This window comes from Daucus carota, chromosome 9 (genome assembly GCF_001625215.2).
Source record: "Daucus carota subsp. sativus chromosome 9, DH1 v3.0, whole genome shotgun sequence".
Classification (NCBI taxonomy): domain Eukaryota; kingdom Viridiplantae; phylum Streptophyta; class Magnoliopsida; order Apiales; family Apiaceae; genus Daucus; species Daucus carota.
In genome coordinates, this window is record NC_030389.2 from 26,490,056 (window position 1) to 26,515,469 (window position 25,414).

The window sequence follows — 25,414 nt, forward strand, 5'->3', positions numbered from 1 at the left end:
CACACTGACCCGGCTCTGTTTGAGGAACAAATGGCTAAGTTAAGAGCTGAATTAGCCAGAATGATTGCTGAGAATGAAAAGCTCAAGGGTGCACAGTTGGTGACCCTACAACAGAAAACTGAGGAGAGGCCATCCAGTTCGTATAGGGATGAGCTTAAAGAAGAAATCCATGACTTGGCTGTTGAAATGAGGTCTAATCATGAACTTTACATGTCCAAATTTGAGACCATCGACAGCAAGTTAGATCAACTCCTCAGAAACTCCAACAAGTCTGATGATCAACCCTCTGGAGAGGATCCCTCAACTAAGGGGGAGAATAGAGACAAAGGTGACAGAGATGATAGAGGCAATAGCTCAAATCAAAGCAACAAGGGAAATACCACTTCTGGATCTGCCCCTGACAAAGAAACTCATAAGTCTAAAGGCAAAGAACAGTTACATCAGTCCGACAATGTTTTCAATTCTGATAGTTATGATGACTATCCACAGGATATGGATGATGATGACATCTTCGATGCTACCTATCGTCAAGCAGAAGAAGAAGAAGGTATATTTGATGAGGGTTATTTGTTTCAGGAAGAAGAACCTGTTGACCTAGAACATGAGGAGAATGTCCGGAAGTTCAAAGCTGAAAATGAAGCTAGAAAGCGTAAGTTTCGTGATTTCCAAAAACTTCTAGAGGACAAGTTGATCACAGAAGAACAAATCAAGATCGAGAAACAGAAAATCTATGATGCTGCAATCAAGCAGAAGAATCTTGATATAAGGAGGAAAGAAGGAAAAAGCTGGGACATTGCAAGAAGAATCTTTAATGGACCTCAAAGGGAGCCTTTCGACGACAACAAGTTCTTATCTCTGATCTATGATCTTAGAGAGGTAAACCCTGACGAGGATGTCTTTATGCATGCCTTTGCTTTAGAATTGAACTATGTGACAGTGGGGGTCAACAATTTGCTTGAGCAATGGGAGCTAATTGTCTATACACAGAGGAATGGTTCTTTCAGACTATCTGTCGAATCTCTGAAATCATTCTCTGTATCTGAGCTCTGGGTGCTTCGGAATAAGGTAAAGCGCAGCTCCAACCTGAATGAACTTCTTCGTGACAAACTGCTGGAACAAACTGTACTCAACAGTCCTCAGGTTGTCAGGAATCCTTACTGTATTAAGTTCGTTCACAAGGAGATCTTCAGCACTGTCTATCTCAACGAAGAAGCCTTGCCAAAGTATCCAGCTAAACAACTTGCTCTTGTCTCCACTCTGTTAAGAACCAAGGGCTTTGCTTCTAAAGCTAAGTCTGATGCTGATGATGTGATTTTTGCTCACTGCACTCGAAATAATGTTGCTCAGTATTTTCGAAGGATGAAACATGTTACAAAATCTCAGCCATCAGACTTCCGCGAAGACCCTGTGGATTTGGAAGTGCTACATCAACTGGCTCTGGCAAAGGAACGAATGAAGCGTGGTGAATCCACTACATCTGAAGTGCCAACCAGGGAAGAACCATCAACTCCTATCCTTCACACTTCTGATATCGAAGAAGGAGAAGTTGATCTTTAGATTCATTAGGGATTTGTAATATATGTTCAGTAAGAACATCCTTTTGTAATCTAATGTAATCTTTTGAATTCTGGTCAATGTTTAATGAAATACCAGAAACTTTTTGCTATTTACATTTCATGTTCAATCCTTTGTCTTATCAGTTAGTTGAGTTATCCTCTCGATAATTTGCATGTTATGTTAACAAACAAATAGGGGGAGATTGAAAGGCATATGTTCAGCCTATTTGTAATTAAAGAGGTACCAACTCAACTCTGATAAGAAAGCAAGGTAAATAGCAAGTACTGTTGAAGGAATCCGTACGAAGAACGTCAAGTGATTTATTGAAATTATATGTCTGAAGAATTTCAGGATGATGCTGCACACCACTGGAAGAAGTTCATTAATATGTTCAAGCCTCAGTGTACAAATAATCTTTTGTAGCACGTCCAGAAGTCCAGAAGGTATAAAGTTTTAATACTTTATTTATTCAGAAGATTCCATACTATTGTTACCAATGAAGAAGAACTACGAAGACAAAGAATCGACGAACAAGCCACATCTCAAATGTTTATTTGATAAAGAATATTTAATTCAGCTAGATACAGATGAACCAGACAGTACATTTGTGTGTCAGCTACTTCAATTAAGTATTCTGCATCAACTACAAGTGGCAGTTCAATCAAGACAAAGATCTACAAAGTTTAATCAAGCCTGAAGTCTCTGCTGATGAAGATATACATTTTATAAGTATTTATTTAATTATCTCACTAATCAAAATAATTAAATTAGTTGTATAATTTATTTATTAAATTGATTCATCTTCGAATTAATTTAATTTATGAATTTATATAATTAATATAATTAAGTGGGTAATTATCTAATATTTGTTTAATTATTAAAACTGTTTTAATACATCAAATAGCTCGGTATGACATTATAAAAGAATGTCATACCGTGCTCTGCTACAAGGCTTCCTCTGATTTGTCTGAAAAAGCCATACCGTGGCTGTTTGTGTGAGTAGATCATTCGGTATGACTTTGTGTGAGTAAATCAATCACGTTATATTAAGAGTTTTTTTTTATTTAGCATTCTCATCCTATTTTCCTAACCATGGTTAGATTAATAATTCAATTTAAATGTAAATAATTATAATAATTTAATATTTTATAATTATTTTTATAGATAAAAATAAAGAAGAAAAAAGTATAGACAAATAAGGGGACAAATTTGGGGAAAATTGTACAGGTCTTGTATTCCTTCATCCCTAACTAAGACAGTTGTAGCAACTTTCTTCTCGGTAGTACCCTGTCCACAAGCAAAATCTTGTAGACACGAGTGATAAACATACACTAGGCTTCGCAAACGAGCATCTGACCAACAGAACATAATACTAGCAGACCCGCTTAACTAGAAAAAACCAACAAATATGTTAGAGCACAATAAAAATTTGAGGGCAAGCCGAACAAATAGATCAAAATCATTAGGTTACTTACATTTACATCGGTGACACGCGTGGGCTTAGCATCAGGTGGAAGATATTCATTAAACCTTTCATGTTTAACCAAAGCCCTAAGCTCCTTACATGCAGGTTTACCAAGTCTTATTTTCAAGCCAAAATAATGTTGCGTTTTATTTTTATAACTTTCAGCAATCTCAGAGAGCTTATTTATAATGCCAGCATCCCCGGGATAATCATTAGCTTCTTCATCAGTCAACTCGAGCAACGGCTCCCTCAGATGTTGCAATAACAGCACATACGAATCACGTGTATCTTGACTATACACATAGTTAAAGAAGTTGGTTACTAGGACTGCCAACCTCTGGTTCTGGTCTGTCCATACGTAGGACATCTGTATAAAACAATCAAATATAAATGTTTTCCAGTTAGCAGTTAGCATTCCAGTTAGCATTCTCTGTGCATTTTCAACCTAGACTTGATACTGTTCTTAGTAAATTGAAACAAAAACAATGCTTGAAAGTGAAAAGCCAAACTACCTCTCTTATATCTGTCCCTCTTTATCGAAATGTGTTTAATTAGTCGATATAAACTGGAGAACAGATACAGCACAAGAATGCCAAGAACTTGGTGTTTTTCATTTATTGAGATAACTTACATATTAAAACAATGTAAAAGCAGATAACCAACTACATGCTAGAAAATATTCAGCCAAACACCAACTTACATATAAAACTATTTATATGATAGAAACATATAAATAGTTTGAGATTATCCAACACTCTTTACTCTCTTTAAAATCAACTTTTATCTTTAATCTCTTAACAATAAAATCAACGAGAATTACAAGACTACAAATAGAACTGCAATAGGAGATTAAGGCTACTAATCGAAGACTATTTCGAGAGTTTAATGGATGAGTTTGCATCTAGAAATGCATGTAGAGCTATTTTTAAGAAATATTACTAACTGAACATATGAATTAATGTAATATCCGGGATTTCGGCATGTATTTATTTATGTCAGTATGTAAATATTTTATGAATATTATGTGAATTAATCGTGAATTATATGTCAAGTGACTTGCTGTATGATCGTCTATGTGTGTTATGACTTGTAAGTTGATAATTTTTATATGATCAGATCAAAATATGGAGAATTTTGGCACTTACCTGATAAATTATGGATTATTATATGATTTGATATTTGATTTAAGGATTTAATTAAGTATATTATAAAATATTATTATTAATTGATTTTTAAAACCCGTTTACTCGATAATTAAACCCCGGGGGGCTTCCGGGAAAGTTTCGCCGGTTTGTTATTCGAGATATTCTGAACAACTTTCGTGTTTTAACTTTTCTCATCTGGTGTACGGATTTACGTGAAAGATTTTCGGAATGATTTTATGAATATTTTTATTATTATTGTATCGTATCGATAAACGTGTACGCCGGATAATTTTAACCCCAAATTATTTTGGCTAAAGCATTATATTCTCGTATTTCGTGCCAATCAAAGCTCGGAGCCCCATAAGTTCTCGTAATGTGTGTATTTGATATTTATCTGTAAAGTCGGTTCCGAACGGATCAGTTTTATTAATACTTAATGATTAAGAAGTATATTTATGTCCGGTATGATCCAAATGGGGGCCAGTTATTCGTAATTATAAATAGGATAATTATTAGTTTATTTTTCATAATTATCATTTCAATACACGGGAATCGAGAGAAACCGGGATAGTGTTCTTCGCGTTCGGGAAATTCAATCGAAGGATTGGAGACGTTATCGGACTCAGAATCGAGCGTGCGAATAGTCAAAACGAAGATATCGAAGCGTAGAATCCAAATCAAGCATCAAAAACCACACTAGATTCATAGTTTGTAAGTAATTTTAACTTTTAAATTCGAGCTAATTAGGGTTTAATTAGGGCTTTTTGATTTTGATATGTTTTATGTGATTTTATGCTTCCATGATGTAGATAATCCTCTCCTGATCATTTTGGTATATCATATGTGCGATTTGGATGTCAATAACATGTTCAAAACTGTGTTTTAGTTTCGAATTAAGATTTTAGGGTTTATGTTCGTATGAATATTTTTAATTGAAATTGGGGCTTTTGATTCTGCTTAATCTGGGATGATATAAGTTATACCATTAGATAGAGCATCTTACGAGGAGTCGGTTGAGCTATATTTGGAAGTCGGGGGACCTGGAAATCGACCGGAACGGAGCCGACGAAGCTCGCCGTCGCCGGCGAATTTCCCGGCCACAATCCGGCCGATTCCGGCGTCTTTTGACGAAACCAACTGCATAAATGGATTCCTGGTGACATGGGGAGTAGATCTGCAGTGTATGGTGGTCGGAGGAGGCGGTAAACGCCGTCTCCGGCGTAGCAGGTGGTGGCCGGCGGAAAAATTTCCGTTTGGTCACCCACCTTTTGAAGGTGATGAAGTTGTTGTACTGTGGTTTTAAAAACTTGCAATTCAAACCTTTAAGTTTCAGAAACTTGCAGTTTAAACCCTGAAGTTTTAAAACTTTTAAAAACTGATTTATTTTAATTTATTTAATTTCGAAAATCATTTATTTATTTTTCAAAAATAGTTTTTAATTATTTCTTTATTCAAAAATAAATCTAAATTACTTTATTAATTAATTTTAATTAGTAATTAATTATAATAATTAGTCAATTAATTTAAATATTAATTGATTAATTGTTTTAATTATTTATTAATTGATTTTAATTGATTTATTAATTAGATTTAATTGTTTTAATTGTTTTAAAAATCCAGAAAAATAGTTTCAAGCTTTAGAAAATTATTCTAAAATATGTTGAAGGTTCGTTAATTGATTTCAAGTGATTTCGAACCTTATTTCGAGTATTCGGACTTGTTTATTTAGTTATAAATTGATTCTTTTACCCGTTTTTATTCCGAAAAATGTTTAAAAATTCATAACAAATACCAGAAAAATCATTTTAACCCCAAACCTTTTCTGAAAAGCTATATCATTGATTCTCTTATGTGTTATGTGTTATGTGTTACTTGATTGATATGTAAAATGCTTATGTGAACATTATATGACTGTTTTATTGGTATCTTTTGAACCGTATATCGGATTTAAGTGAAACGAAGGGTAGATAGAAGCTTGTTTCAATTATGAAACAAATAGGATGACATGAGAATGAATATTGATAGATGAATATTATGATTATCAGAGAAGGACAGGCTTAGAAAAGGAAAGCAGGTAGTGTTGGAGTGATTCTGTTTAGTGAAAGCTATAGAGAGAAGTGAAGCTTCTGAATAAGGCAAGTGCTCTATTCTCAACTTATACTTTTGTAAACTCCTTGAGTTACTCTTCTGCATATAGTGTCATTGTTCTGGATAGATTTGAAAGTACTTCTGTTGATATATTGTGCTATTGATCCTGATTATTGATAAACCTTATTCAATCCTTTCAACACCTGAATTGCAAGCTGAACCTTGATTTTGATTTCAATTAAACTTATACCCATTCCTTTGAGACTGGACAACACAAATCATTTGCTCTGATACTCTTCCATCCTTGAATGACCACACAGTACAAGCCTATATGCTACAATACTTCACCAAATGATACAATGTCTTACCAAATACCTATACTACTCTTTTGAAGAATGTTCACACATATACACCCTAACACTTGAAATTCCTACAAGTTAAACATATTTGAAACCTCAAGCTGTTCTCACTGACATTATTCTCTATACAAAACCTCAGATTAGCTTCACTGTATACTTGATCTTCCTTTCAACCTCAAGACATTCTTCAAACATATTGTGAGGACACTTGAACCCACTTCTGAATTGTCCTTTGATCCTGATATGTATTGCACCACTAATTATCATGATTCTGATTTGTCGATTATGATTCTGTTTTGGTAATATTATTTCTGTTCCAATGGTATTGATTCTGATTGGTTAAGATATTGTTGATTTCATTATATTGTTAAAGAATTGGATGGTTTTATAAATGTGGACCAGATTCGTGGTCAGACCAGATTCGTGGTCATTAGGCCAATGTGTGCCTTGGATCCAGTGATAGAGCTTGGTATGTACCTGGCTCGGGGTTAGTGCGTGACTGATCAGCAGCCTAACCTTGGTTTTTAAATAAAAATGTGAATATCCAATTCTAATCATTGTTTTAAAAAGGGGACTTGATGCCTTGATTCATTCTTATTGATAAATGTTGAACTTCAGTTTATTGTTTATATTACTTGCTGAGCTGTAAGCTCACTCTTGCGATGCCTTATGTTCTTTTCCAGTGAAGAAAGAGACTACTGTTAGCGAAGACCCACAGGCTAGCCATCAAGCTAAGGTATCAGGATGAGTGTTGGGAAGCCTTGCTAGGAGTTGCTGATATTATGAACTTTTGAGTATCTTTTGTGTGTAAGCACTGCGTTTTATGTTGTAAGTTGTAAGATATGGATTGGGATTTGACGTATTGTAATATAACTTAAGTTGTGGCTTGTTTCATACTATAACCTGGAGCGATCCGTGGATGTTTAGGGTCAATGCTTATATTATCATGGTTTACAGGTTTATATTGTTATGTGTGACCCCCAAGTCTATGACCCGGATTTGGAGGGTGTCACAATTAACATGCAGGAAAATCCAGTTCTGAATTCATACCGTATTTACCCTTTTTCCTCTCCTCCGCTTGCTCCGCTTGGAATAATTATCTCCGACTCCCTCTACCCGTTCTCCTCTCCTCCGCTTGCTCTGCTTTCCCCTCCACCTTCTTTTAATTTGAATTGAATTCCCTTCGGTTGTGGAGAATTGGTCTTCACCTCTTTTCCTCTTAATGGCCATTGAATAAAAGGAGATTTGATGCCTAACCACTTATTTGATGATGCCAACCTCGATATCCGAGTGGAGTAACACTCATAATTATGGATACCAACCTCCTCTACCCTCCCCCTCGAAACAATATGCATAGCTTTTCCCAGATTAAGATTATTTTCCCAGATTATGGTCTCCATGTTATTCAAAAGCAGAGTATATTGTTGGGTCGGTGAAATTAGATTAGGGTCATGAAACTGAATGATACATTGAGCCCAAATGCCCAATATCAATCAAAGTGAATCCAGTGTACCTAAGCCCACTGGAAAATCAGTTCATGAAAGTATAAAAACTAGAAAAATAATTCATGAAATATAAAATTTAATCAAAAATATTTAAATTAAATCAATTACATATTTATCATATCGCACATATTTTTATACATTTTTTTTCGTGTTAATTAATTTTATGCAAATAAAATTTGATCTTTACATACATTTTGCTTCAAGTATGAAATCAACATTTTTTAAAGTTGATTATTTTGACAATATTGTTTTTATAATATTAACTATAAAAATTTATTTATAATTTATTACTAAAAAAATAAAATTAAAAACTATATAATACATATAATACATAAAATTAAAAAGATTTTTCTTGTTTTAAATTACATTTCATGGAATTTTCTGAATATTAAATAATTTTAATTATCAAGATTGCTAACCATAAACAATAAACAACAAAACCATCTTATTCATACCTACAAATAAATAATAATGTTAACTTCACAAAATCAGATATCACTAGACCAACTAAAGAGTGCTAACAATAAACAACAAATAACACCCGTGTCTGATCACTAACGAAACCATAACAGTGTTGATGAAACTTCCAATTTAGGGGCCGTTTGGCTAAACTTATTTTTCAGAAATAAGGGCTTATTTCTGAAAAAAAGTACATCAAACCCTACTTTTTTCTGAAATAAGTCCCTATTTTTTTGTCAAATAATGAATATGAAACACCTCTTTACTATTTATATCGAAAAAATTGTTAAAAAACTCATTTTCTAAAAATAAATAAGGGCTTATTTCTTTTTTTAAGTAGTCCCCAAACAGGCACTTAGTCCAGTCCCACTACTTAACAAAATCATTTAGACATCGAGCTTCTACGTCCATTACTAACTTACAACATCAGACTCACAGATAAAATCGATCAAACAAACCATAAATCCATAATCATTAACAAACAACAAACACTACAAAACTTATAAAACGACTTCAATCACCCGAGAACCAAACATTCCAGTAATCCTCTACAACACAAGTAACCAACTCGCTCTATCCCTCGCTCTGCAATTCTCTCTATCCCTCGCCGGTAATATATTTGTCAATTGTTGTGATTGTGAATTGTGTATGTCAATTATATATTTGTTAATTGTTGTGATTGTGAATTGTGTATGTCAATTATATATTTGTTAATTGTTGTGATTGTGAATTGTGTATGTCAATTATATATTTGTTAATTGTTGTGATTGTGAATTGTCTAGATGGACAAGTCCCAATTGAGACAATACCTTCAATCTACCATGTCTGGTGTTGCTGGTGTTCAATCTACAATTGTGTATGAAGATCCTCTACTACAAAATGTTACATCAAACATTCAACAATTTGCACGAACCCAATTTGCTAAGGAAAAATGGGTATGTTTTTAAATTTTGCAAGTCAATTGAATTGTTGTTATTGATTTTGGATTCTTATTGTTTGGGGTGATTGTAGGAGTATAAGAAGCGATTTCATCTCGGTTCTTTGGCTAAAATCATTTCAGAATTAAATTGGAGCAATGTTGATTACGAGAAGTTGTTGACATCAAGGGTTCAATTCTTTCCCCTTGTGAAATTTTAGGCTTAATTAGACATTGGCCCTTAAATTAAACATGCGTGTACACATAAACCCTTAAATTAAAAACCCGGATAGACTTACCTGTAAAGTTTGAGGATCCGAACATTACAACCTTTCTGGTGGAATAAGAACTGCATTAACTTGTTGGAGAGTGAGAGAGTCCTGCACGCGTTCTACAGTTCCATGTACATATGTGTATGCAATATTGGCGGCAATTAGCGTTAATCACTTCCCTCCTCTTTTTTCTTCTTCCCTCTCTATTCTTTTTGTGTTTTTTTTAGACTGAATAAAGCTATATTAATATTTATTAGCTTCCCATAATCCACATCAAAAAAAGCCGATAGTGTACCTGCGCAATGCATATTTACAGCAGGAACTTATCTTAGTATTTGTACAACACAACTATTTCCAAAATCATCATGTCTCTTAAGAGCAACAACACTCTGTCTCTAAAAACTGCAATCAGAAGTGTGCAATATAGCACATTGTCTTGATAATAAAACTGCATTTTCCCCCTGTTCTTGCGTGAAATACAGAGTCTTTGTTGGCTTTGTAATGAAGTTACAAAGAATCTCTATTTAATGAAACAGAGAGATTGGACACCCATAACCAAAATACCACTTAAATATATAAAATGTTGTGTTCATATGAGCAAGCACCATGAACATAGTTAGCATTAAAGTACACCAAAAGATAGCAGTTTAAATGTAACAAGCACCGTGAATAACCAAAATGATCAAACTGCTCAAAATAAACCAGTACATGAGCATAATGATCAAAATAATTCCTAGTGCTTCTTTTACTTTTCCTTTTCCATTGTCAAATTTTTGTTAATCCCTTCTCCAATTTTCGCCTTCGCTACTGCAAGTGCTTCTTTCAATTGGCTACTAGTTATCACATTGGCACCATTTTTTCGAGAAAATGGTGCAGATTTAACCACTACCCCACCAACTGTTGTCTGGTACCCTGATTTTCTCACTGGCAGAGTTTTGGCAAGCTTCATAGGTCCAATATAAGTGTTATGGAGTTCAGCTGTGTTAACATTGAAATTCCAGGGAGCTCTTTCCACATTCCTTTCCTGTATACTTGTAACATGAGGCTCCATAACATGTCCTGTCTTTGGTGAAGCTTCAGCAATTACCTCCATTTCAGATGTCCTTGAATTTGCGCTAGACTCCCCTATTTCAGCAGACTTTTGACAAGTTCTTTTATTATGTCCTAGTTTTCGACAAGAGCCACACCTGGCCATTGCAAGTGAATTATTATTAGTACGACAATATAATATGCTTAATAATATTCAACATGAAATTTACCTCACAGTGAGTTGGTTCTTTCTTTTTAGAATGTTGGCACCATCCTTATATTTTATAACTGCTTCTTCACCTTGCGATAACTTTCTCTTTTTCTGAGGCCTCCCCGTTTGTTTGAGAATTTTTGGGGGTCTGATAATGTGTGTTGGGATATACTGCGATTTTCCCCATAATTCATGATTATTCATAGGATATATGATCCCTAAATACGCTTTCTTGTAATTTTTCATTGAATAGCAGTGAGCCACATAATCCTCCACATTATATCCATGTTTATTTCATAAGAGGAGGGTTATGAAATATCTGAGTTACAGTGTTTTTTGGAGATTGTGTCATGATTTATAATATGAGTTGCATAAGTGTCGATTGTAAGCCACGTTTCTGTATTGTAAGCCACGTTTCTGTGGTGTTCAACTGCTCATATATTAGAGGCAAGTGTATCCATTTTTTTAATCTAAGAGTTTATGTGTACAGACCCGGATACTTTAAGGGCAAATGTACAATTAAGCCGAAATTTTATTTGTCAATTATTTCCCTTTATGAAACTTTATTTGTCTTTTAGTCCTTAAATGTTTAACTAGTCATATTTCTTTTATCAGGAGGATAAAAAATATCGACGTGATGATTGGAATGTAGCTGAACACCGATTTTCAGGAGAGGTTGAACTAGACACAGACGTAAGCATTTAAACTCAATGATTCAATGTTTCTTAGAACTACTTTTTTAACTAGTTTTTTTGAACTCAATCACTCAAGGTAGAATCATTGGCTTTCCTTATTTGTGCACAGGTTGCTGAATCTTTTTGTGAAATCCTCAAACGTGAGTTGAATACTGAGCATAAGTGTTACATTATTTCTCCACTTGTAAGTCAAAACGATTCTACACACCATCAGCTTGTTTTTACCCTTTGTTATAGTTGTTTTGATGTTGATTTTAGTTGGTTATCTTGTAGTGTTGGGGTGCTAATGTGCGCAGTGCAGGCCTCGATTTTCACTTTAAGCACTCCATTCACTGTGCAGGCAATGAAAAGGTAAATCTTATTGGTTTTATCTGACTGTAAAGAGAACTTATAGCATAGTTTAGTTGATGCAAACTCACATTATGCAGACTCACATTGGGGTAATCGATGAGAATCACTTCTTCTCGATTCACGTTATATTTGAGGAGCACAAAATCTACATCATGGATTCTTTGTATCCTCTCCATTCCACACACCGATTGCATGTTTATCTGTTGGTACATGAATTTGTTCTCTTACTTTTGTCTATTAGTTTCCTGTTTTTTTTACCAGAAAAAGGCTTTTTTTGTTAACTGTCGCAGTTCCAACATTTTGTTCTCTTAGTTTTGTTATTTGTTTCCTGTTTTGGTAATTGCTGCAGTTGCAACATTTGCAATATCTTCACGAGATTAATAAGTCCATTTGGGAAATTTGTTTCGTGACGAATAATCTGAAGCAAGAGAATGGTTCTGATTGTGGAGTTTTCATGCTTAAGAGTATGGAGTCTTGGTTGAAAGGAATTAGATTACCTTTCTCAAAGGCAAGGACATTTTAGTTATTTGCATGTATATAGTTTAATCTTCATTACTTAGATTTACTTTGATTGTTATTACCTCAGGAGCATGCGAACAATGCAAGGCACATCCTTATAAGGAACATTTTAGTTATTTGCATGTGTATAGTTTAATCTTCATTACTTAGATTTACTTTGATTGTTATTACCTCAGGAGCATGCGAACAATGCAAGGCACATCCTTATAAGGGAGACTCTGGATAAAAAGCTGTTGCATGAGGAGAACTGAGGTGTTCCCCATCAACGAAGAAGAATTCAGCCATTGAAGACATTCAATTGGCTTTGTTTTCTCTTATCTTTTATTTATCTCTTCTTATGAACATGTGTTGGTTATCTTGGGATTGTTTTGATACTTTGATTATGAACTAACTTTTATGAGTTTGGATTTTTATGGAACCCTAGTATGGGATTGTTGGTGTTTAGACAAGAAGTATTATATGCAGTTTACGGTTTATTCATTCAAGTGATTTTCATGTTAATACTTGCTATTGTCTGATCAACTTTAGTAGGTTATTGAGTTGATTTTATTTTAAAGGATCTAGTTACTAATTTACTGTATGTGTGTTGTTTTTCTCCACTGTCTCGATTATGACCTGGTGGAATTGCAATGTGGCAATGTGAATAACTTGCATGTGCCTTACAAATATGGGGGTGTTCCATAAACTGTGGGTGTCAGTAGCATAAACTGTTGGTGTGGAAAATATTGGGGTGTGAGTACCATAAAACGGGGGTGTGGATAATATTGGGGTGTACTTAATATTGGGGTGCTGGGTCAAATAATGAGGGTGGTAATAATATTGGGGTGTGAGTAGTAGGGGTGTTATCGAGAAACCGGGGGTGTAATAAATATATGGGTGTTAAAAATGAAAGTTGTGGTGCTTACAATATAGGGGTGTTTAGCTACAAAGTTGGGGTGTTCTTTATATAGGGGTGTTTCGCGATAAACTGGGGGTGTAAAGTATATAGGGGTGTTATATAAAAAAGTGGGGGTATATATACATATATATATATAGGGTAGCACTCCATAACATACCCTCTTATATAGAGTTACGTAGCACACCATTATAAATATATACATAATATATATTCTATTATATTTTTTATGATATATAATTGCAAATTTTGATTATTAAACCAAAAAATAAAATTTTTTTATTCCAAAGATCATCTAAAATTATGCAATATCTCAACATGATTCTATAACAGAATAATAATCATCCAGAATTATTCTGTTGTAGAATCAGTTTTGAAAATATACTTTTTTAATCAAATTTTAAGTGTTAAATTACTTAAAATAGATTTATTTTATAGTAGTCTATATTAGAATCACGTTTTATATGTATTCTATAACAGAATTTGTAATAAAATTGATGATTTATAGTGGCGCACTATGTAACTCCATATAAAGAGTCCCTCTCTGGAATGTTGGCCTATATATATATATATATATATATATATATATATATATATATATATATATATATATATATATATATATATATATATATATATATATATATATATAGGGTTGCACTCCACACAGAACACTTTAAAAAAAGAACAACACAGAACACTGTCATAACACTTCATTTTTCACAAATAATTATTTGTTAAAGTTATAACTACATAGCTAAACACTAATTAAACTTAATATATGAAATCTAACATTCAAACTCATCCAAATTATTGATATGAAATATAATAGAATCCAGAACAGAATACAGAATAGAATCCAGAATAGAATCATATAAATATATTTTTTGCACGGTTATTTTACATAGAATCATGTTATTTTTAATAAATATTTATTATTAAACATGGTGGATACTATTATCATTCATAATAAAACGTTATTCAGCTTAAAATTTGAATTTAATTCAAGTTTTAGATGAGATTCTATATTTGATTCTAAAGTGTTCCGTGTTGTTCTTTTTTTAACAGTGTTCTGTTTTGAGCAATGGCCTATATATATATATATATATATAGAGTCCTACTCCAATAGAAACCAAATTAGCCTAAAAACTAAAAACCAATTTCTGGACAGTTTTTTATCACTATTTTTAACTACAGAAATCACTAATTTGTACATAACATATCACTAATTTATATATAGCATATCTCGCGAATATAAATATCTATATATACATATATGCAACGTATATGACCATCATCTTCACCCAAATCGTAATAATGGACCTCTTACCACCATTACCAGACGTTTCCATGACTTGTCACCATTATCTATCATAACCAATAGTCACATACACTTTCCATCATAACTTACAAAACTAACGACTACCTTCCATCATCATACATCTTCTCTTGTGGCTTCCTACCGCCAAGAACCTTCATACGGATGAAATTGATCATCTATAATCGATTATCATTAGTTTAGATAAGTAGATATTCTCAATTTTGATAATAAAAATCGTTGTTTACATACTGTATAAAAACAGTGATTAGTGCAGTATAAATTAGTGATACCTGTAGTTATAAATAGTGGTAGGGAAACTGGTTTCTAGTTTTTATTTTAAGAGTGGTTTCTATTTGATCATGAGCCTATATATATATATATATATAGGGATAGGATCAAATAAAAAAAATTTTAAGTTACAAACTTACAAACTTTTTTTTTTGAATTTTTTTTATTCTCCCAACCTGTTAATCCTTATTTATAGAAAGTATCTATGTTGAATATTATTGAAAAAACATCACAATTTTAAAAATAACGCACAGATAAATCGTGCATTCAACACATTTGTAACTGGGGTTCAACATTGGGTGTAGAACATTAATTATCATTGTGTTGAATATATTTATAGAGATGCTTAAACTATACTTCTGGGGTTTGGGTAGGGTCTAGAAAGATAAATATTGGTTATATAATACGTTTAACTTAATTCTTACATTGAAAAATTAGTTTATGTACTTCTTCAACACAATTTTAATCGATGTTCAACAAAATATCTTAAAAAAATGTTGAACTCAAGTTATATATGTGTTGAACAAAAAAAGTTTGTAAGTTTGTAAGTTTGTACCAGAACCCTCCCCTATATATATATATATATATATATATATATATATATATATATATATATATATATATATATATATATATATATAATATATATATAAGGTTGCACTCCACACAGAACACTTTAAAAAAAAGAACAACACAGAACACTATCATAACACTTTTTCTTTCATAAAAAATGATTTGTTATGATTATAATTACATAGTTAAGCACTAACTAAACTTAATATATGAAATCTAACATCCAAAATATCCAAATTATTAATATGAAATATTTATAGAATCGAGAACAGAATCCAGAATAGAATCATGTATATATTCTTTACATGATTAATATCACATAGAATTATGTTATTTTTAATCCATAATTGTTGTTAAACATGCTAGATACTATTATTATTCATAATAAATGGTTAATTAGCTTAAAGTTAGAATTTAATTGAAGTTTTAGATGAGATTCTATGTTCGATTCTAAAGTGTTTTTCTCTGTTCTTCTTTTAAGGGTGTTCTGTTTTGAGCAATGCCCTATATATATATATATATATATATATATATATATATATATATATATATATATATATATATATATATATATATATATATATATATATATATATATATATATATATATATATATATATATAGGGGAAGGTTCAAAAGAGACGGAGCATTAGCGAGAGACGGGAATTCTGACCGTTGGATCAATCTTGATCTTGTGATCTAATCAAATACTCTACCTACTGTACAAATACAATTAAATTGAATACAAAGGCAGTATACGGAACCTTTTAAACCAAAATTTTTTTTATACGTATCTTTCATTGTATCAAATTAAGATTTATTACAAAACTTACCTTTATTACTCTCCTTGATTGATTCTTACTTCAAATTTTATTTTTTTCCTTTTCAGGTCGATACAGCTATCCATGTAAAATCGTTTGTTTGCTTGCTCTCAAAGGGAAGCTGTTTCGATGGTGAACACCAACGGGAACAAGGAAGTGTGGTCGAATTCTGGTTTGAATCCTTACAGTGATTTGTTTCATAACAAGGTGTGATAAACCAAACAAGTTAATTTTGATGTAAAGAATTACACCTTGTTTGTTATGATTACAGAACACTGTAAAGAATCCTCTCTTATTTTTCTTTTATGTGTTCTTTGTCCAGACATGAGAGCTGATGATTAGGTTTACACCTCCCCGCTGTCCGATGATCAGAAATCACGGATTTCTTCTACTGGGTTTGGTTCTGTATTAAGTTTCCAGTCAAAGGAATACCCCGTCGAAATTTCTGCATTTTTGTTATCGTCGTTTGAACCAAACCCTCCAGTCTTAAGGATAAATGAAAGTATTTTTGATATAAATGAGGAAGATGTTCGTGAAATCATGGGTTCCCCCATTGGCGAACAAGATATTGTTTTTGTTGAAAGGACGGATGTGATAAAGAGCTTGACGAATAATTTAACAAGGGCAAAGCATTGTTATCAAGTAACTCCCTCTGATCTTTGCAAAGCTATCACTGCAAACCAAGCTGCTAATGAAGAGTTCAAATTGAATTTTATCGTGCTTTTGAGCAATGCATTAAATTGAATCAGATACTCAAAGAACAGTATAAAGAATCATGTATCTTATGTTTATGTACTTTTTTATGCAGGCATGATATAACAAAATTAGGCGCCTGAAAGATTTAGCTTCATCAAATTGTGTTCTCTGACATGTGGAATGATCGTCCAATTGTATGGCTTATAAGAGTTTGTTGTCCAGATGAACTTTTACCGGAACTTGCACACATTTAGTTTTATCAGAATAAACAATAATGATAGTGAATATAGCAGAACATTGGTTGCAATTTTTTATATATGTGTTGTTCAAATAGATGTTCCTATAGGTGTTCTCATAGAACCAGATAATTCAAGAATGACATGTTTAATCTAAACCACATAATTTCAGAAATTATATTATTTTAAATTCATGACTTTGATTGCTATCATCCTAACTCGAATCATATGTGATAGTTTTAGAATTTTGATCTCTAAAAGATTCATTATAATATTCCTCGAAATAGTTTTCCATTTATTTTATTTAGTAGAACTTAAAAATATATTCCTCCAAGGAGACGTTAATAAAAATTGAAGAATACACGAACACATATGAGATTAAAGAAACAAAAAACTATAAAGAATCATAAATTATAAAAAAAAATTCATTTGACATAAAAAATAAATTTATAATTAGAATATATTATTAAAAAATATTTTGAAACTTAATAGAAATTATATATTAAATTATCCTCCAAACTACATCATCATATTTTAATTTTTTTGATTTCATAATGTATTTTATTTTTTAAATGAGATTCTTTAAAGCGTTTTATCCACATTTTATATCTCTTTCTATAATTTTTACATAATAGCATTTTTTTGGAAAAGTAGTTGAGATTTAAAATTTTCTAAAAATTGTATGTTAAAAATTTGAAATTCCTTAAATATAACTTTTAGTAAGTGTTGCCTTAATATTATCAAAAATATACCAGTTATTTCACTAGTATCATATTTCGACTATATTATTATTGAATATAATCATTTTATATTAAGTTTTATTATATTTTTTCTAATACAATTAAAATCCTAATAGAATATACAATACAATTTAATTATGTGTACTTTTTAATTAAATTTAATTTTTTTTAGAATATATTTTATTGATACATTAGTAATGATTAGCTAAATTGATGCATTAAACTTAGACAGCTTGAAAAATCTTTAATTAAATTAGTAAAATAGTAAAGAAAATCTTAATCAAATATTCATTACAATAGATTAAATAATTTATATCAGTATAGAAGAACCATTAAAATAGAATTCCTTTTTATGTCGGACATAGCATAGGAAAAACCATTACATTAAGATTCTAAAATAGGTCGAATTTAATTTTAATATAATATATATTAGTGATAAATTAATTAAGATTCTACCGATAATAGTAAATATAATGATAATTAAGAATAATATAATTTAAACGAGAAAAACACTTAAAAGAATCTCAATAAAATATTTATAACTCTATTGTTCTTTAAAATTTTTCATTCGAATTTTATATCTATTTCAAGGCTTGTGCACAATATCTTTTTCAAAGGTTTGTGCACAATATTTTTTGTTATTTTTCAAATATAGTTTAAAATATAAGGTTTTGACGAAAATTCTATAATTAAAAGTGGTTGAAGATTATAATTTGGTTAAAGATGGCAAGGTATAATTGAGAGAGATTCGTTAAGGTGTTCGTGAATGGAGTGTTAAGAATGGTGCATTTTCATTTATTTTAAGTTGAATTATTACTTTTATTTTTTAAATACATAATACAACCAATAATGTCTCTTTACCATCCGTTAAAAGTAGATAATATTTTTCTTAAAATTTTAGATATTGACGTTATTAAATTTTAAAAAATAAATACTTCAATAGATATTCAAATTAATCTCTCATAAATTTATTATTATTAAAAATGTGAGTAAAATTATCTGGACTTTTTTGGGAAGGTGAATAGAGATTTGAAATGTTTGTATTAAGGATTTAATGTTTTAATTTATATGGAGATTTTATAACGTGTTCGTGGAAAGTGATAAAAATAATTATATATTTTAACATTAAAATTTACAAATTTAAAATTAAAATAATATCAATAAGGTCTACTTTTAATATCCGCAAATTCTTTTGTATTTATTACTATTCTGAGTTAAAGAAGAAAATCTCATTCTTCCTTTACTGTTGTAGTATATTTTACCCACTAATTTTTATCTTTTTAATATTAAATTACCAAGTTATTTTTGCAAGATTCTTTCTGGTGTTCCTTAGATACATGATAACAATTTCATGATCAAAATATCCAATTTTATTAAACATTGGATGACAATGTATAAATATTTTTGTTATTTTACACCAACTATGAGAAAGATTGTAGAAGGGGGGGGTTGAATACAATCTTTTACAAATTTAAAAGATTCAAGAACAATACACTAAGAACACAATAAACAGAAAAACACCAAGTATTAAAAATACGGGTGGATTGAATGATCCACCCGTGAGATTTTATATAGAAGAATCTGTGGATTGTTTTACAATTCGCACAGCTGCTGGTTCATCACTCAAAACAAGTTCTAACTCTCAGATTTTTCTCTCAAGTGATTTGAACAAGTTCAACTGATGCTACTAACTTGGTTATATACTCCAAGTTTTACAAAGCTTTTAGCTAGATTACAAAATGCACTCTAATCTAAAAACAATGCTGCACAACTTTGTCTTATGCATGCTTTCTGAGATGTCTTCATCTTTGACCATCATCTTGATTTGATCCAGATTGCACTGCATGAGATAAGTATGTTTCTGCTTCTTCTTTATTTTCCTAATTAGGCTTCCATGTCTATTTTAGTGTAATTCGATCCATGTGATTTGTCAGACTTAAGCTCTAGTCACTTTCAACTGCTCTTTGCTTCATCAGTTGAAGGTTCTGGTTGCTTTCAACTGCTATTGACTTTATCAGTTGAATGCCTGGCTCATCAGTTGAATGAATTACAAACTCCATCAGTTGAATGCTGTTCCAGTCTTATCAGTTGAATTCCTCAGCATTATCCGTTGAACACTTTGTCTTCAGTTGAATGCTTGATTTTCATCAGTTGAAACATCATCCAGTCTTTATCAGTTGAACAGTTACATCTCATCAGTTGAATATCCTTCACTTAGATAAAATTACATGGCATTGGATATTTACAATTAGCCATCCTATTCTACCCATCCGTTGATAATTCCCAAAGACAAGAAATGTAACAATTACAACTGAAATTTGATAAAGATTCTAAGTAAGACATGTTACAAAAATGTTTATGTTATCATCAAAAATTATTGATTCCTAACAATCTCCCCCAATTTATGACTGGAGAAGATGCAGACATAAATTCTACACTTGATGATAACAAAACATTAATAAAATAAAATGCAGAATTTAAATACAAGAGTTAGAAAAGATTACAGATGATTATGCTCCTCTAGACTGAGCAGTTACTTGTTCCTAGAAGATCTTCTTCTTCTGGACTTAAGTTTTTCTTCAAGAATATTAATCTGCTTCTGAAAGATCCTGTAGAACCATTCTTCATCACTATCTTGTCTGTTGAGCTTGGATTGGAGAGTCTTCAGAGTATTCAAGCTAGCAACCTTGAGTTGATCTTTAGGTCTGAAAAATCTCCTAACACCTTGATTGTCCCTAAATTCCATGACTGGAGTAGGTTCATGATGAATTTTCTTTCCAGTGTAGGGAATTTTCAGCCTTCTTTGTAGACTAGCATCTGAATTCCATTCCTTCCTGATCTCAAGGATTCTCTTTAGTACCATTTGCTTTGCAGGTGGTGTAAATCCTCCAGTCCTCTTCATAGATCCATATATTTTTGTTAGAGAACTGAATCCCTCAGAATTCAGAACTCTGTGAAGAGGCCAGATGACATCACCCTTGTTTTTGTAAGAGAATACCAATCTTTCAGGTAACTTTGAAGTTGCTTCTATTCCTCTTACTTCTTGAAGATCATCCAGCTCCAGATCCAACTCAGAAATTTCTTCAATGTTAGCAATGATGAGATAGTCATCAGGGTTCTCAGGTTCTTTTGGAGGTTTAGGAGGGTTAGCCATCCTCTTAGCCACAGACTTGACTTTCTTCTTTGGCTTGGAAGATTCTTGGACAAGAAAAGCTGGAATTGGAATATCTTCCAAGTCAATTGGCTCCTCCTTTGGCATTATTGGCTCATCATGGAAGTTGACATCTGGATGTACTACTGTGGTATCCTTGATTGGAGAAGAAGGCTTTGAGATAGGCTTTTCTGGCACTTCTTCTCTTCTCTTGGCTGCCTCAGGCATCTTAGTTTTAGATTTGACTCTCTTTTTCTTTGGAGAAGATTCAAGAGGCAATCCTTTCTCATTTAAAAGCTCAGCTGCCAACTCCTCTTCCAGCTCAATAGCATACCTTTCATCCACATCTATTTGGTTCAAAGAGAGTTGGGATTCAAACTCCTCTTTTTCACATTCTCTGGCTACCTCTTCAGCTTTTGCAAATGAGTAGTGAGGATGGCCAGTTCCAATAAACAGCTTCTGGCCTTCTCTGTAGATGATGGCAAAATGAGCCTTTAAGGTCACATCTGCACAGTCTTTATAACTTTTGATTTCTTGGCCCAAAAGCTTGTACTCATTTTTGTCAGGCCTGGCTAGTGGAAAGTAGATTGAGCTTGAGTCTTTCCCAGGCTTGGAGTAACCACAATTGTTTGGAAACAGAATGGGCTTGAATTCATTCACAATTGATGGCCCACCCTTTTCTGTCTTGGAAGGGATAACAATCTCAGGTGTAATCACCCTGAGAATTGTGGTTGTGGTTGGAAAAGAGATTTGAGCTGTGGTGGCTGTAGAAGATGTGGAAGATTTCTTGCCCAGTTGAGCCACTCTCTTTGCAATGGAGTCCAATTCTTTCATCCTTGCAATCTTCTGCTTTTCCCTTTCAGTGTGGAAAGGGGGAGGAATTTGACTGATCAATTCTGCAGGAGTTGGTAATTCTTTCTCCCCCTTTTTGTTAGCAGCAAGTGTAGGGGATGAACTGGGAAGTGAAACACCAGAGGCAAGAAGAAGATGTTGAAGCAGTCCAGTCTGAATTCTTTGATGCTGCAACATCTCATCCATTCTAGAGTTTAAGGTATAGACATTTCCTTCCAGAGCTTCCACTTGCTTTTCCAATTGGAGTTGTTTTTGTGCAGATTCAGAAAGAGCTGATTTAACCTGAGCTGGAAGCTTTTCATCAATTTGTTTGGTCAGATCAGTCTTAACAGAGGCAATGAGAGAATTGAGATGCTCTATCTCATGCTGAAAATGGAGAGATTGAAACTTGTGAAGCTTGAGATTGTCCAGAGCTTGACTGGCAATGGTGGCAGAAATGGCTGGAGGGGAGGATGAGCTTCCAGGTTGTGATTGAAGAATGGTGGAGGCTTGCCTTTCCAGCTCCATGCTAACAACAGTTGCATTGGCAGACTGCATGGAGATCCATGAAGGTAGAGAAGTTGTAGGTTGTTCAACAAGGGATTCCTCAAGAGCATCATTGAGGTCTTCATCACTATCATCATAATGAAAATCATCTCCAGCATTGGCAGGCAGAGCTGTGAATGCCTCCTTTGCTCTAAGCATGGAAGATGTAGTGTGAATCAGATTGAGGTGCCTCTCAGCTGCTTGATTGTCCAATCTGGCAAAATCTTGAATGGAAGACATCCCATGAGTAAAAGTCTCAGGGTCTAGTGAAACACCATCCAATATGGATCTGTATTCAGCTTGAAACTCTTGTTCACTAAACCCTTCATTGACACCTGCATTTCTCTCAATTTCTCTCTTTTCTTGCATCAAGGGCTCCCCTTGGCTCACCACACCACTCACCTCTCCCTCACTTACCCTTACTAAAGGGTCACTCTTATCCTCTCCTTTTTCCTGGCTAGAAGAAAATGCCAGACTCTCCACACCCTCTCCTTTTGCCAGCTCACTAGGCTGCCTCTCCACTCCATAGCTCACTCCACTCAATCCTAGAAGTGTTTGTGCTACCATGTGATCAACTGCTGTAGAAAAAGGTAAATTAATTGAAGTAGCAGCAGTTGTCAACTGATGAGGGACATCAGTTGAAACATGAGTAGAGGATGCATTCAACTGATGAGAGCTGTTAAGCATATCAGTTGAAGGACAAACACTTGTCAACTGATGAGGGAGATCAGTTGAAGAAGATGAAGAAATAGGTTTAGAGGCTGTGACAGTTGAGTCTGTAGTGATTGATTTTAAAGGAAAATCCACAGAACACACTGTCACAGAAGAAGGAAATGGAAGAGAAAGATCCAACAAATCATCAAAATGATGATGATCAGTCTCAGATGGGGGCTTCTCCATGAAATCCAAAGATGGAGAATTTACAAGTGTGGTGTGAATTAATTCCACATCCACAGAAGAGGTTGGGGATTGTGTTTGAGTAGTAGAGATGGTAAGATCATAAATATGGGTGATTGGTTGAGATGAAGAAGGGGGCTGTGACTCCACATTTATTGGAGTCACATCAATCTGACTTTGAGAAGTTAAAGGCATAAAATCCAGAATGGATGCCTGTGTGTGTGCAGAGTGCTTCAGTTTTTCACTTCTTAGCTTCTTTCTCCCATAAGCTTTTATTGGTGAAGAAGTGGTGTCCCTCCCCCTTTTTAACTGTGTCCCTGGTTGAGGACTATTTTCAATAGCAACATCCTTTTGGGAGGATGCTGCTAGGGATGAGTTTAATTCCATATTAACCTCTACAGTCTTTTGGGAGACTGCAGAGTGGCCAGGCTGGTCAGCACACACCTTTCCATCCTTATTCTTAGGGCTTCTTTTATGTTCACCCTTTCCCTCCCCCTCACATCCTCCAATCACACTCCCCTCAGGTTTGTGTTTCTTGGATTTTACAACAGATGTCTTTTGGGAGGCATCTGAGGTTGGTTTAGAAGACTTGTTTTTAGAAGGTTTTGCCACTTGTGTGGACTGTTGATGGGCCTCTTCAACAGCCCTGATGGCAGAAAGCAAAGAAGGTGAGGGTTGAGAAAGAGTAGTAGGAAAGCCATGTACCTCTTTGTGCTTTCCAGCCTCCATTGTTGGCAGGTACACCACCTCCAAGGAGGGATATAAATTCATCCTAAAGAGGTCTTTAAAGACTCTCTTTTCCTGCACAAAACTGGGAAGCTTGGCTTCCTTGTTAGTAATAACTAGCTTTTTGTTGAGATGGTTAGCTAGCATCATGAGAAATCTGACATAATAAATATTCCTAGGTCTATCAATTTTATCACCTAGTTTCTCCCCAATTTCTTGGATCATCAAACCACCAAAGTTGAAATATTCATTAGTCAGGTACATGTAAAGCATTTGTAAAATCTGGGAAGTGAGAGCATTGAAATTACTAATCTTACCAGAAAATGCCTTAATAAAAGCATCACATAAATAACTCCATTCTCTCCTAAGACCCCTTCTTTCTATTTTACCTAAGGCATCAGTTGCCAAAACATAATTCATGGCATATAGTAAATTAACCAACTGATTATCACTAGGCAAAGATAAAACAGTATCTTCAGGAATCTTAAAGCATGCTTTCATAACATCAGCATTGACAGAATGAGTTTCATTATTGACAGAGAAAGTTAGAGTTTCATGCTCACTATTAAACTCTGCAGAGGTCCACATCTCCTCTACTATTTCATGGTAGATGGTAGGAGCTTCAAGCATAGCATAAGAGAGCTGGCTTGACTTGATGAACTCCATCATCCTGTGATACTCCTTCTCCTCCACAGCCTTGGTATCCACAAATGACGCGAAGTTGTTCTTCTCATAAATAAACCCACTTGGAGCAGTATACTTCTTCATTGGTGCCATTGTAGTTACAGAGAAAGCTTGAGGAAAAATTAGAGTTTGCTTTTGCACAGAGAGAGAAGAGAACTTGAAGAATTCGAAAGAGTGAGATGAAAGGAAGTGAAAATAAATTAAAACACTTAAATACTTTCTCAGAAAATTGCTGTGATTGGCTGAGAAATTACCGTTGAGAAGAAATTACTCTTATTTTTCTCTACAAAAATTACACACACGATCGTGTGTATAAAGTAGGTGAGAGACAAAAGAAATTTCAACGGCTCAGATCTGATAATACTTTCAACGGATGAAATAAGCGCCTCTTTAAACTTCCTATTCAACTGATGAAGATCAGTTGAAGGCGTCTTCAAC

General features: G+C 33.3%; 1 protein-coding gene across 1 annotated transcript; it reads left to right on the forward strand.

The window, feature by feature from the left end:
* The first annotated feature begins 8,788 nt into the window (after nt 1-8,788).
* On the forward strand, nt 8,789-12,368 carry LOC135149296 (uncharacterized). Its single transcript, XM_064084676.1, has 7 exons — nt 8,789-9,188; nt 9,361-9,513; nt 9,590-9,685; nt 11,622-11,699; nt 11,811-11,885; nt 11,975-12,052; nt 12,130-12,368. Exons 2-7 carry the CDS (start codon nt 9,361-9,363, stop codon nt 12,331-12,333), a joined length of 684 nt encoding a protein of 227 aa, XP_063940746.1. The 5' UTR covers nt 8,789-9,188; the 3' UTR covers nt 12,334-12,368.
* Nucleotides 12,369-25,414: the final 13,046 nt, after the last annotated feature.

Bases quoted from the DNA above. Each gene is read 5' to 3' on its own strand.
- LOC135149296 (XM_064084676.1), top strand. From the start codon at position 9,361: ATGGACAAGTCCCAATTGAGACAATACCTTCAATCTACCATGTCTGGT. The intron at 11,700-11,810 runs GTAAGCATTTAA...ATTTGTGCACAG, and splicing joins AGGTTGAACTAGACACAGAC to GTTGCTGAATCTTTTTGTGA. The intron at 12,053-12,129 runs GTAAATCTTATT...CACATTATGCAG, and splicing joins ACTGTGCAGGCAATGAAAAG to ACTCACATTGGGGTAATCGA.